Source organism: Aptenodytes forsteri, unplaced genomic scaffold, assembly GCF_000699145.1.
Source record: "Aptenodytes forsteri isolate BGI_AS27 unplaced genomic scaffold, ASM69914v1 Scaffold110, whole genome shotgun sequence".
In the NCBI taxonomy this organism is placed as follows: domain Eukaryota; kingdom Metazoa; phylum Chordata; class Aves; order Sphenisciformes; family Spheniscidae; genus Aptenodytes; species Aptenodytes forsteri.
The window spans coordinates 497,403-510,920 of NW_008794583.1; the positions used below are offsets into that span (position 1 = coordinate 497,403).

Consider the following 13,518-nt stretch of genomic DNA (forward strand, 5'->3'; position numbering starts at 1 on the left):
TCCTGCCCTGTGGCACCAGGGCATGCTGGAGAGTTGCAGAACATCCCCTGGGGTGGAGAGGGCCCCAGGCGCTCCCTGCCCCCTGCCCCTTGCCCCCCCCCCAGGATGCCCCCTCCACCAGCCCTGGGGCTGCATGCGGAGCTGACCGGCAGCCACGTTTGGGCTGTGCCCCGTGAGTCACCCTGCAGCCACCGGCCCCAGCTGATGCAGCACCCCGGGGTGGCATGACCGTGGGGATGCGGGGCAGCCCCCTGCCTGCTCGGGGCCAGACCCTGGGGGCTGCGCTGAGCTGGGTCTGGAGGGGCTTTGCCCCCTCCTGCCCTGCTGGCACCAGGGCAAGCTAGAGAGTTGCAGAACATCCCCTGGGGTGGAGAGGGAGCGGTGCCCCAGGCGCTCCCTGCCCCAAGGCTGGACCAGCTCCCGGCCACTCACTGAGCTCCCCTCCATCCCGGCGCTGCCCACAGCCGCGGCGTGGACTGGACCTGGACCATAACAAAGACGAGGAAGTGAATTTCTAGGAGTATGTCACCTTCCTGGGGGCCCTGGCCATGATCTACAGCGATGCGCTGAAGGAATGCAAAAGGTAGAGCTGGGCCAGCCGGCGGGGCGAGGAGCCCCAGGGTCCTTTTGGGGTCCTTTTGTAAGGACCTTTTGTAAAGTTTTTTTGTAATTTCCTATTGTAAAGTTTTGTCGCTGTGTTTCTGGTCATTTTTGAACCGTAAATAAATTAAAACCTCATGGACGACACTGTTTTTTCTCTTGCTGGGGGTGAGTGGGAAGGACTCAGCGAGGGGCTGCACCCGATGCTCATGTCCCCGCAGACGAATCCTGTTGGGTGCTGGCGATGCTCTGCCTGGCCTTCCGCCTGGGGCTCCCACCCAGGCACTGCACCTTCGGCTTTGCAAGGCTTGGTTTGCCAGGAGACTGGGGTTGAAGCTTATCCCCCTGCTCCCCCAACTGGAGGTTGTAGGGGTTGTTCCACGAACCCCAGCTTCTGAGATCCAGTGCTCACCTGAGCATCAATATTAGGGGAAAAAAAAAAAGTATCCATCCCTCCAGGCTCAGTGAAACACCTGAGAACGTGGCTGCACCACGCTTGCATCCCAGAGGCAGGTGAAATGGACCCCCCTACAAGCCCTTAGCCCTTTTTATGCCTGATCTGTTAATATTTGAAGCTGGCATGATGCTGTTCACAGGCATCCCAGCCTGCCTGCATCCATCCACACCCCTGCCACTGCCCTGCTGCCGTGCCCTCAGGGCCGTACTGGCTCTGTCCCTGCAACACCAACACTCCCAGCCCTGCGGCTGCACTCGGCCACGGAGCAGATACCAACACCCCACGGCGACTCTTGCAGCGGAGCGTGGGCTGCCATGGCACGGGAGCCAGGCCCCAGGGCAGGGCATGTGCCGGGAGCTCCTGGTGTGTGGGCACGTGGCTTCCGTGGCAGGTTGGGCAGCAAATGGCAGCATGAGGACCCATGGTGCACACCCGTCCCTTCTTGCCTGCCCCACGGCGCACGCGTGTCTCCTCCCACCTCCCTACGTGGCACAGGCACATCCCTTCACACCTCCCCACGCGTGTCCTGTCACGTCTCGCCAATGGTGCACCCGTGTCCCACCGATCAGCCCTGCATGGCTCCCCTTCCCGGGGAGGATGCACCCGTCTCCCTCCATCATACAACCTGTCTCTTTGTTTCACTCTTCTGCAATTTAGGCTTTTTCTGGCACCAGCTCCTGGATTAGGAGGCTGACGGGGAGATGTTTCACCACCACTGTCCTTCCCATCTCCTAAAAACCTTAACGGCTAGCACGGGCTTTTTGCTGTGCCAGTCCCACCAAGTACGGACTTGGGATGAAGGGCTTGGGCATCCTTGGGCACAGGCTCCTCACCAGCCCCCTTAGACCGTCTTTCCCCCAAGACACACAGGGTTTAGCAGCCTGTGCCAGGCACTTGGGAACACCATGGGGTCTCCCGCATGTGGCGGCATCTCCCCAACACTGGGAATAGGCGGCAATGACCAATGCCCTCGGTTTCCAGCAGCAATTACAGCTGCCGGGAAATGCCACCTCCTAAGACTGGCTGGCAGGTTTCCGGCATGCTGGCATGCCCGGATTTGCAACGTCTTTCTTAGCTCCCTGGCTAGCTGTTAAGAAATGATTCAGCAAGAATGCTGGTCATGATTTTGGAGAGGTGACTGGAGGGTGGGATGCATTGGCCATCCCCCAGCAGCGGGAGGTTCCAGCAGCGTGCTGGGGGCAGACACCGCACCTCCAGTGAAATTCAACAGCGTCAGGGAAGATACAGGAGTGATAAACCACATCCCACATTGGGAAAAAACAGCATCATCCCACTGGAGACCCTCACCCAGCACCTTTCGTGTGATCTGGAAAAAGTCCTCTTCCATCACCTCCGCAAAGACCCCCAAACTCTGCAGGAATGTGCTGGCTCCTGGGAAAACCCCTGCACCCTCACTGACCCACGATGCTGGCTCCCTGCAAATGTCTCTTTTGGTGTTTCCTTGTTTTGCCCTAACGAGTTTGGTGCGTCCCCTCCCTCGTTAACAGTGGGAACAGCCAGTTCCTGGAGCCAGGCAAGAAATTTCCGCCTAGGCGTTCCGCATAGCCTTGCACAATTCCTGGGGTTATTGCCCCGAAGAAAATTTGAGGGTGTCACAAATCGTAGCTCAGGAAGAGTATAAAAGAGACCTCACCTCCACCACACCGTCACTGCTCCTGCCCACTCCTCTCCTCCCGTGCACCGCTGTCTGCAGAAGTCAGCCCCAGCACCGCTCGTGGGTAAGTAGGTCCTTGCCAAACGGTGGCTTCAGGCTTCGTGCTGCTGGAATGGCCACTGGGATGAGCCCGACCTCGCCAGACAGCCAGAGCCTGGCTGGGGCTCCCGGAGGAGAGGGCAGTCCTTCTCCTCCGATGGGGTTTAATGTTTTGCTGCCTGTCCCTTCCTAGCAAGATGAAAACCGACCTGGAGCTCGCCTTGGAGTGCGCCATCAACATCTACCACCAGTATGCCATTAAGTACCCCATAGATGACTACCTGAGCAAGACTGAGTTCTCAAAGCTGCTGAAGGAGACCGCCAAGCCCTTCCTCTACAACACCATGCCGGTAAGAGCCAAGTGTGGCCCAGCTCTCCTAACGCTGGTGAGAGCTTGCAGGAGTGGTGGCCTCCCTGGGGCATGGGTGTGGCCGAGAGCCTCCCAAAGGGGCGGGAGGGTTTTTCTAGGGTTTTCCTGAAACCTTGCTGGGCAAGCCTCGTGCTGTAGCTGTGGGCTGGCAGGGTGACCCTGAACCCCGCTGCGCTTCAGGCTGACTCTTTTTCACGTCTGTCCTGCTGCAGCCTAACATGACCACCGATGACTACATAAGCAAGCTCTTCGCCAGAGCAGACTGCAACCACGACGGTCGCCTGAAGTTCACAGAGTTCCTGACCACGCTGAATCTTGTAGTCATTGATGCTCACAATAGGTCCCACCAGCATTGTGGGAGCCATGACAAGCATCCAGATGCCGGTCACGGCCAGGACCACGGCCATGTTCCCAGCAAGTGAAGTGGTTCCCAGAGTGACTGTGCCCACGGGATTGTGCTCTTCCAGCAGCATCATCCCCTCCGTTTGTCCACAAGCACAGACAAACCTGTAACCAAAGCTTTGTCATCTGCTTCTGCCTATGACATTGAAATAAAATTTCTTTCTTCAAGCACCAAATGCATCTGTATTATGTGTCCTGTTGTCTCCAGGGAGGATGCAATATGCACCCAACCCATGGCTGTGGGGGGTTAAATGCAGATTAAGTTGGAGAAGCAATGGGAAAGGGAAGGCGGCATGAAGGGACCCTGCTCCCTGCACAGCGGGGAGCCAGGAGAGCGGTGCTGCTGGGTCCCAGCTGAGCAGCACAGGCTGCGTGGGCTCCCCATCCTGAAGCATATCAGACCCCGGCATGCTGCCACTGCCTTCCCGAGGCTCAGCGGGTTCCCTGCACAGGGTGGTTGGCCCCAGCTGACGACAGGGTGCATAGCACCCCATCACACTGGGGAGGTTCCTGGGTAGGGGCAGCCGGTGGCTGCACAAGAGCATCCTCAGTCCTGGTTCTCCCAGCGCCTCTTTGCACCATCTCCAGGACATGCCAGGGGTGAAGCACAGCCAGGGGCTGCTTCCCCAGGTGGCTGCCAAGACATGGCTCTGGAGCTGGGGGTACATGCAACGCTTTTGCAACCTGCAAAGCAACCAGCGCTTATCTTGCAAGCCCCAACACAGCAAAGAACAAGGCCGAGGGGCTCCGGAGAGCTGGTGTTAACTCTGCACAATAAAGTTGGATGTTTTCGTTAGCGTGGGGCAACAGTCCCCCCAGGTCACAGCACATTTACAAGCCACCACGGGCTCCTGGGGAACAGATACATGAGCGGAAAAGAGCTCCTGTGTCTGCCAGTGACTGTGCACTGAAGTGGGAAACCCTCAGGCTCAGGAGGCTCCAACATTTCCAACACCAGTTGAAACCAGAAGCCTGTCCCATGTGAAACCGAGCTGCGAAAGTAAGCATGGGGCTATTGCGTGGTTATTTGCACTCGATGACACAGGTGATCACTCTCTGGCTCCACAATTTTGCCATTGGGAAGCAGGCATTATTCACTATCGTGCCAGGGCACCCGGCTGTCACTTGGGCATCACTCCGCTTGTGAGGCTGGGCATTGCGAGCTGCCTCCCCCGCAGGTTTTGGGGAACACGGTTGGGAAAGATGGGAATTCGGAGCCCACAGGTCTGTCTGCGTGGGGACTACGCAAGTGCACAGGGCAAAAACCAGCCTCGGCCAATGCTTTGCAAGGCCAGCTGGGGAATGAGGATGCAGTTTTGGATTGTTGACAGTCCCTAATGAGTAGAGCAGGAAAACAAAAAAAGCAATGAAGTGAGTCAGGGTTACCAAAATAAAACTCATGCAACAGTTCTTGGTATTCCTCCCAGGGACATGCAAGAAGCATCCTCAAACAGGAATGGTTACCCTTTTGTTTTTCTGTTCCTACCCTGTTCCTGGAATCTATTGTCTTATTTTTACATCTTTTTATAGTCTCTTCGTTCTTCTAGTACCTGTTCTGCTAACGCAAGATGGGTGGCACAGAAGTGACTGTTGCAAAACACTTGCTAGTTAATGCTCCAGCCAGCAAAGACCCTGACCTCAGGTTTTCTTCTTGTTTTATGCCCAGTTTCCTCCACAAAGCTTCTGGAGCAAGAGGAAAGGTCCGGTACAAGTGATGTGGAAGCAGAAAGTAATGGAAAATACTCTGGAAAACAATTTATTAAAAGGCAGATGCTGCCTTCGTCTTTGCTAGTGTCCAACCTGGTAGTATTGTAGAAAACAGAGAGCTCACATTAAAAACAACCAAGGGACAAAGTTATTCATATCTCTCTGAAACAGCCCATCTTTCTTCTACGTCAAGCATGAGAGCACACAAAATTTTCAGCACATTGCAAGACTTGCAAGGTTTTGGCAAGTTCTGCCAAGACGGTCTTGACCTTTACGCTTACGTTGAGGTGTGACGGTACAGCCAGTGTTTTTCCCATTCTTTGCCCAGCACTTGAACAGCTCAGCCCTGTCAGAGGTGATGGTGGGGTGGAAGGACAGCATTTCCAAAGCCCGGTGGGTGCAACCAGGAACTATGTGCAGAGGTATGAGGTGGGGAGGGGTTCAGAAGTTCCTACCTTGCAATTTCCAGGTACGGGAAATGCTAATTCAAGCTGTTGCTTGCAGCAGGTGTGTCACTATCTCTGATGAAAGAAGACCCGAGACATGTATAAAAGGGCTGCCCAGGCTCTTGGATCACTGCAACAGACCCATCCTCTGCAAAGCCTTCTTGGAGACAAGGGTAAGTAACACTGCAATGGTTCTTGCAGGAAATAAGATGAGGGAGAAGCGATTTTGAATAGCATTTCATGCCATGCCTGTTTATTCCAGGGTGATGCTTTCCACTTGGGCCAGGGTAGGAGGCTGGTTTTGGCTACAACAAGACAAGCATAAATTAATGGCATTTCTGTGGCAATTTAGTGGAGCTGTAATTGTTTCTGCTGGCAAGGAGAGAGCCCTTCGGGGGTGTCATCTGCACGGTGGCACCCATCAGAGAGCAGGGTCTCTGTGCTCAGTGTCTGCAGTGGAAAGGGTTTGCAGCCCAAAGAGGAGAGAGAAATTCGCAGAGAGAGGAGGAGGTGGTCAGGCAGAGGCTGCAGCGGAGCCCGTACCTGAACTGTGCTCCCTGCCTTAAAGTCATCCTTGCTGTCCGTGGCACAGTACAGATACGTGACTACAGCCTGATGGGTTTGTCTAATTTGCCTGACAAATGCCTCCCGGTCAGTGAGAACAAGTCGCTTCTTGGGCAAAGCTAAAATTAGAGGTGGTTGGGTGATGCTGTAAAACGGCGATATTTCTAAAACCACTTATTACCCGCTCAGCACTGAGGAGCCACCGACTGCCCCTGGGCACACTGGGTGCTGCTGGCTTGCTCAGCCCCAATGAGACAGGGCTCCTGGTGGAGATCTGCTGCTACACTGGCGAGGTGCAGCGCAACCCGCCTTGGGGTGCCTGGGGTGGGGGCCAAGAGCGTGGCGTGGGGTGCGTGATTTTTGATGCATCTCATGGCTTTAAGATTTCTCCACGCAGTTTCTGCAGGTACCTCAAGAGCTCAGCCATGTCTGCAAGAAGCCAGACCACAACCACCCTTCCCGAGACCCGGCAGTTCCCTGGAAACTGCACACTGGAGATGGCCCTGAACACCATTGTGCACGTCTACCACCGTTACAGCATCCGGGAGGGCCAGCATGACGTCCTCAGCTTCAACGACTTCAAGACGCTGCTGACTGAGCAGGCACCAACCTTCCTGCAAGCTTGTGTGAGTGCCACAGGAGCTGTGTTGTGCTCCCCGGAGGGGTGCTCTCCTTGGGGGGTTGGGGGGGGGGGGATGAGGCTGAGGTTGCCTCCAGGGATGCTCCTGGGGGAACGGGGTGCAGTCCCCTCCAAGGGCTGTTGGTCCACAGAATGGGTTTCTGTGATCAGACCCAGCTTGTCCATGTGCTGTGGGACCATCCACACTCATCCCTCCTGCCACTGCAAGGGTACGGAGCAGCCAAAGGGGCTTGGGACAAGAGCCTGTCCATCTGGGGTTTTAACTAGGGGCTAACTGCAAGGTAGGAGAGGGTCACAATGATCTCGCAGCTTCCAAACACTTCCCAGGTCATACAAGGCTGGCCCGGTTTCCACCAGTGGGAGTGCAGCCTAGGGAGGGGGCATGCTAACAGATGTCCTGTCCCCCAATTTCAGGGCAGGAACCATTGCGACTACCTGAGCAATCTCTTCAGAGAAACAGACTTAAATCAGGACAAAGAGCTGACTTTCGAGGAGTTCACCATCGTCTTGGCCAAGCTGACCGATGATGCCCATCGCATCAGCCACGGGGATGACCGCTGTACACCAGACAAGGATTGAGTCTCAATGCACGACCCATGAAAAACTCAGAGGGGGTTGCTTATAGGAATTGGGCTCTGGCTGCTTTCTGTCTGCTTGGATCACTCACGCTTGTGAGACAATAAAGCATCACTTGAAGTTCACTGAGTCCTTCCTATCTCAGCACTCCCTTTTGCATCCATCTCATGGTTGGGGAGGGTGGCCACCAGCTGCAGTGAATGCACAGTCCTGCTGGAGCTGTGGGATAAAGGCTTGCCTAGATGAGACACCCCAAAAACCCATAAAGGAAGAGGCTTATGATCGAGGTGTGGTGAGTGGGCAAGAGCTGTATTGCTCAGCGTCTGGTCCAAGCAGAGAGGGCTGGACTGATGGGCTAGGAGGGTATTAATGGCCAGAAGACCAGCGCAAGACACTGCCTGAGCTCTGCAGGGGTTTTAACCACCAGCTGCAACATACAGCAGTTGTATTAGAGGTTTTTCTCCTGGCAGAGGAAGTTTTCTGCATAGACTGGGAAGAGCAGAGCCAGCCTAGCTTAGGGAAGCACCTCCTGTTTTGCCCATCCTCATCCAGCTTTTTCCCCATGGCCACGCCAAGTGCGTCCTCTGGATGCAGAATCACCCGTGAGCAGGAAAAATGCATTAATACCCATGACAACAGCAGTTCACAACACAACACAGCCTTTACCACAAGAACAAGCCAGGGTGCTCTTAGGAAAAAAAATACACACAGAAGTTACTATCTGTATATATAGCTTCTAGTCCGTGGGAAATTCTGAGATTTAAAATTTTCTCCCTAAATCCCAATGAAAACTCAAATTTCAGAGTTTTCCCACACAGACAAGTCATCCGGAGTGCTCCCTCCCAACCCTGCTGAATCACTTGCTACCCAGCCAAGATGAAACACCCAGATGGTTTCCATCTCAGAGTTTTCCACCAGTGAAATATTCTCACCAAAACCCTGATGGGCTCCAGCGGAGCACAAGGATCTTGTCCCTGGCTGAGCCATCTGGGAGATGTCTCGCAGCACCAACAAGCCATTTCTGAATACTAAATACACTGTAAACCAGCTTTTTTCCTCACCAAACGTTCAGGTACCTCAGCCCCATGGGGCTGAGCAGGCAGCTGCCCCAGCACGAGCGAGAGCAACACTTTGCACGTTGCAGCACAGGCAGGAAGGGCAGGTGCAATGGCCAGATCCAGCCCTGCAACCTGCCAGAGCTCCAGGAGGGCTTGGAGAGGGTCCAGCACCCTGCAGCAGTTGTACCATGCCTGGGCGGGCAGCAGAGCTGGCTCTCAGCTCTCTTTGGGCTGGACCAAGGTGGTACCTGCCAAGCAGCTGAGTTTGTAGCTGTTTGATATGGCTGAGACATATGTGAATGCTTTTTGGCTCGAGCTAAAGGACTGGGAAATCCTTTCTTCTGCAGCTCCAGGATGGGAAAACCTCTAGGCTGCCCCAGCTCCTGTGGTGGCTGCACATGCCAGGTCGCAGGTGGATCATCACTGGTCTGATGATGTTCAAAGGTGCTCAGAAGCCAGGGCTCAGAGTGTGTCCCCCTGGTTTCCCCAAGCTAAAACCATGTCTAGCAACCAGAACATATGTCCTATCCTGATCCTGGGCTAAAATCTGCTGTGAAACCACAGCAAACCACATAGTGACAAACCCTGCCATGCCCTCTTCCCACATCAGCCAGTCACTTGCCTGTAAATGTATATTTTGAAAGAGTTTTGCAATGATTGTCAAGCATGGGGTGCCCCGCCAGGGCTCAGGTCCTCAGGGCACAACCAAGCCCAGTCACCCCGAACCACATCTTTCACTTGCCACGGCTACTGGGCTGCTTGCGCACCACCTGACGCCTGCTTCCCACTCCTTCCCCTCTGCAGCTCCAGCAAGTGGCTGCTTGCTCAACCCCAGTGGCCTCAGGGCCAGGATTGCAGCTTGCTGCAGTCACTTCAGCATGGCTTACAGGCATGGCTGGACAGGGAGGCTCCCCCTGCAAGGAGACCTGCAGAGCCAGGCAAAAAGTTGTGCTAGCACATGTTCCTGTGACCCTAAGCGATACCCAGGCTCCCTGGTCACCTTAGTGACTGCACCGGCATTCAAAAACTAAATACCTGGGGTCTCATCCCTGCTGCCTGGTAGGCACATCTGAGGGTGTAGCCACCATCCCTCTTTGGAAATCCCTGGCCCATCGCATACCCTGTAATCCATCCTTGCCCTTCCCTACCTCGGGGATGATAAAATGACCAAAAGTACGGTTTCCTGAAATTGCTACAAAAATTCTGCAACTGAGCGGATGGTCCCTGACACCCTGTTGTGAAACACCCTGGCCCTTCTCCAGCAGTTTCATGCATTAAAGCACTCCTGTTGTGAAATGCAGCGCACCCCCACCAGTGAGGGCTGGGATCCGGGTGGCCACTGCGTGTGGACCAGGGCTGCATCTCCAAGCAGCTCCCTGCATGGTGCTGCTCCATGTCAGCTTGTCTGGAGCTCCTGGAGCTTGCCCCAGGCCTGTCCATGGCCCTGTTTTGGCCTCCACTTTGTGTCTAAGATTAGTATCATGTTTGGCAGGTTAAACAAACCCCCCCCAAACAGGTCAGCTGAATCAGCAGGCAGAGCATTTTAATGAAGAAGCACTGGAAAATCTCGTTTTGCTCCTGATCTTAGCTGCTCTGAGCCAAAGCACCCGCGCTGGGTCTCTGCAACACTTGAGAAACAATAAAGAAAAAGAAGCTACAAGGTGAGGACACAGTCCTAAGAAGTGAAAATCCACCTGTCAGCCACACCTGGTCTCCACAGCTCAGAGCATACCTTGGGTGGGGAGAAACCACCCTTGGCACAGGCTGTTGCTAACCTGAGGAGATGAAATGAAGTTCCTGGAGACCAGCGAGGTTGGGAACCCACCCTGTATTACTTGTCTTTCATAAAGACCTGCTTGCTGCAGGCAGGAGATGGTCCCCCAGTGCTGGGGCACTGCCCTCAGCACCAGCTCTGTCCCTATCCCTCTGTCCCACAGGCAACCCTGACCACGCTGTCAGTGCTGGGCTGCGTGAAGCAGTGGGATGCTTTTGGGTGCACCAGGTCTGCAAGGATGGGGATGCTATGGGGTCCAAGCAGTGCTGGCTCATTGGAGAAGTGCAGGCATGATGCTGTGGGTCCCCTTTGCCTCGTGGCATGAAAAGACACCCCTGTGGAGGAGAGGAGAACAGGTGAAATTGAAGAAGCCGAGGGGAATGGACTTCTATCGAGAGTTGATGGAGAATTGCAGCCCCAATAGCAAGGTGGAGGGGGTAAAGGGGATATGGCCGTGCCCCGGCCACCTCCCTGCCACCCAGCCAGAGTACATGACACGCCAACCTTGCGGGAAAAACCACAGAGACCCCTTTTAAGGAACTACCCCAGAGCCTTAAGCAATGCACAAGTATGTCATGAAGATGGACTGGAATTGGATGAAACAGAGACATTTCACAACTGCTGGAGTGGCGCAGGCGGATGGCCAGGCTATAAGAGATGCCGCGCTTAGGACCAACCCTGCTCCAGCCCGAGTGGATCTCACTACTTCGTCAAGATGAGCAAGGCAAGTCCAATGGTGACTCAGGCATTTAAGGTCTCCATGCTCTTTTCCAGGTGCCGGTTGGGCCATCGGAGGTGCAAGGACCCCCGGGGAGACTCTCCTCACCGTGTGAGCTGCCATGAGTTGCTGGCAGAGGATAACCATCTCCGCTCAGGCTCATCCAAGCACAACCCACAAGGAGAGATGTCTCCTCCTGGAAGAGGCTCCCCACAGCACAGTCGGACCACCAAAGGGGCTCCTGGACATCAGATCTCATACTCTGTATCTCTACAGAGGTTTTTGCAGCGCTGCCAGCTATTTTGGGAGCCTTGCTCCAACAGTGCTTGGCTTACAGAAGGCACATTTTTTGGGGAAATCAGCTCTCAGCTATTATCTGTAGTTGCACATCCCAGAGCAGAAACAGGCAAAGCTGCTACCCCCTTCAGTCTCCTTTGGCTTGTAGATAAGAGCAAACTCAAAACAAACAGCTCAAATTTATCCCCAAAAAAGAATGACTGAACAAAGTCAGGCTGCATCCTCATCTGGTGTGAAGCAGGTGGCTGTATCGGAGTCTTGCTGGTTTACATCAGACTTCCCCATCTATTGTGGCTCCTGACATTATTCAGTGGAATTGCTTCTTTTCCAGACCCCCCAGACCCGCGAACCGCGCTCTGAGCTGGAGAAAGCCATGGATATCATCATTGATGTCTTCCATCAGTACTCGAGGCGGGAGGGGAACAGAGACACCCTGACCAAGATGGAGCTGAAGCTCCTGATTGAGCAGCAGCTTGTGAACTACCTGAAGGTGAGTGGAGTTTCTCATGACCCATGAGAAACTGGGAGGGGGCTGGGCTGGACCGGACCCCATTGCCTGCATGCCCCCAGAGACTGGATTCACTCCCTTCCCACCCTACTCTCCCACCCCAACACCTTCTGCCCAGACCCTCCCTGTCCAACTGCCACTTTCCAAACATGCTCCATAAAGACAGATGAAGGAAACCCACCCAGGTCCGGGTGAACCTGCAGCCAGATATTTACCCTCATCCCCTTATCTTCAAAAAGAAATCAGGATCATATTGCCTGAGAGCTCCTCTGCCATCTAGGAGCAACGATGTCAGAAACATCAGCGAAAAAGCCCATTTTTTTTGTAACTCACTTTGCTAAAGCAGAAGGTAAAGTGTTTTTAATCCAACATGTTAAAGGAGAGGTTTGTGGCTGACATAACACTGCTGCCTTCATCGGTCTCCACGTTGCATGGTGTCCTTGCAGTGATGCAAGCCCGTTGCTCTCCGATTGCTTCATCGCCATGGGTGAATCAGTGAATCATTGCTGTACCCAAAGCAAGGGGTGATGATGGCACGAGGATGGAGCCACACACAGCACCAGACTATTGGGGGCCCAGCAGCTGTGAGGGTCTCAGAGAAGCCAGGGGGAGGCTTGAGCTGTGAATGACAGGACTTTGCCCTCACCCTGTCCCTTCCTTTGCAGCTCGTGAGAGACAGGGCCACCATTGATGAAATCATGAAGGACCTCGATATCAACAAGGATGTGCAGATCAGCTTCTCCGAGGTGATGTTGCTGATCACCCGTGTGACCATTGCTGCCCACGAATACCTCCACAACATCGAGGACCAGCAGCAGCAACAGCAGCAGCAGCAACAGCAGCAGCTCAAACACCAACACCACCACTGAGGTGGGCTGTGGTCCCCAGCCAAAAGCACCCATGCAGTGTCTGCAGCCCCTGGCTTTTTCCCCTTCATCCCTCTCTACCCACCTCCCTCCTTTTCTTCCTTCAAGTTTGATGGTTTTGCTGCCAAATAAAGATTTGCCCTGAGGCTGTCAAAGCTCTTCTGCATGTCTACATGAGTTTTCCTCGAGGCAGGTCCTGCACCTTGCTCTCTCCCAGCATGGCTTCAAATCAGGCAAATCCACCTTGGAGACAGGCTGCAGGTTCTCAGGGGCGAGGTGGATGCCTGGGGAGAGCAGGGTTCATTGCAGTGGGTGCTCACAATACTCCTTACATTGGAATGTGCTCCACAGGTCAGGGAAGGCTGCATAATTTGACAGGTCTTTGCATTTCCAACTAGAAAAAAACCCCGTTTTGGTCTGAAAACACTCTGTCTCTCCTAGGACTGAACTGTGGTGGTAGACAAGAGCTGGAAGGCAGGATGGGGATGGCTGAGCACTCTTTTCTGGAGGAGCACCCTTTTTAGGGCACTGTTGCTCTGCAGGGCCCTAGCATGGGGCTGAAAGGGAGCTGGGGGGGGGTTTGATGCGTTTACTTTTAGTGCTACAGCCAGCAGCGAGGTCCGGCCACTGGGTTCTGTGTTGACAAGAACTGAGAACAACCCCAACTCCTCACTCGGAGCATCCTGAGTTTGCACCAAGGAGGTGTCCCTTATTAATAGCTGCTTTCCAGAGTGTGTGGCTGGAAATGCCTACGATGCTGCTGAGCAGCCTCCCACCGTACAGGCTTAGAGCCTGGCTACTGATTTGCAAACAAGTTTTGG

At 54.4% G+C, this 13,518-nt stretch overlaps 3 protein-coding genes across 3 annotated transcripts; all 3 read left to right on the forward strand.

Annotated features, from left to right (window-relative positions):
- Positions 1-2,968: 2,968 nt before the first annotated feature.
- LOC103893470 (protein S100-A12-like) lies at positions 2,969-3,563 on the forward strand. Its single transcript, XM_009272599.1, has 2 exons — positions 2,969-3,121; positions 3,354-3,563. The coding sequence occupies exons 1-2, from the start codon at positions 2,969-2,971 to the stop codon at positions 3,561-3,563; spliced, it is 363 nt and encodes a 120-aa protein (XP_009270874.1).
- Positions 3,564-6,685: 3,122 nt separating this feature from the next.
- Positions 6,686-7,479, forward strand: LOC109279262 (protein S100-A8-like). Its single transcript, XM_019470278.1, has 2 exons — positions 6,686-6,886; positions 7,315-7,479. Exons 1-2 carry the CDS (start codon positions 6,686-6,688, stop codon positions 7,477-7,479), a joined length of 366 nt encoding a protein of 121 aa, XP_019325823.1.
- A 3,512-nt stretch (positions 7,480-10,991) lies between these two features.
- Positions 10,992-12,856, forward strand: LOC103893457 (protein MRP-126). The gene is made up of 3 exons (XM_009272585.1): positions 10,992-11,032; positions 11,655-11,813; positions 12,497-12,856. Exons 1-3 carry the CDS (start codon positions 11,024-11,026, stop codon positions 12,698-12,700), a joined length of 372 nt encoding a protein of 123 aa, XP_009270860.1. The 5' UTR covers positions 10,992-11,023; the 3' UTR covers positions 12,701-12,856.
- The last annotated feature ends 662 nt before the right edge of the window (positions 12,857-13,518 follow it).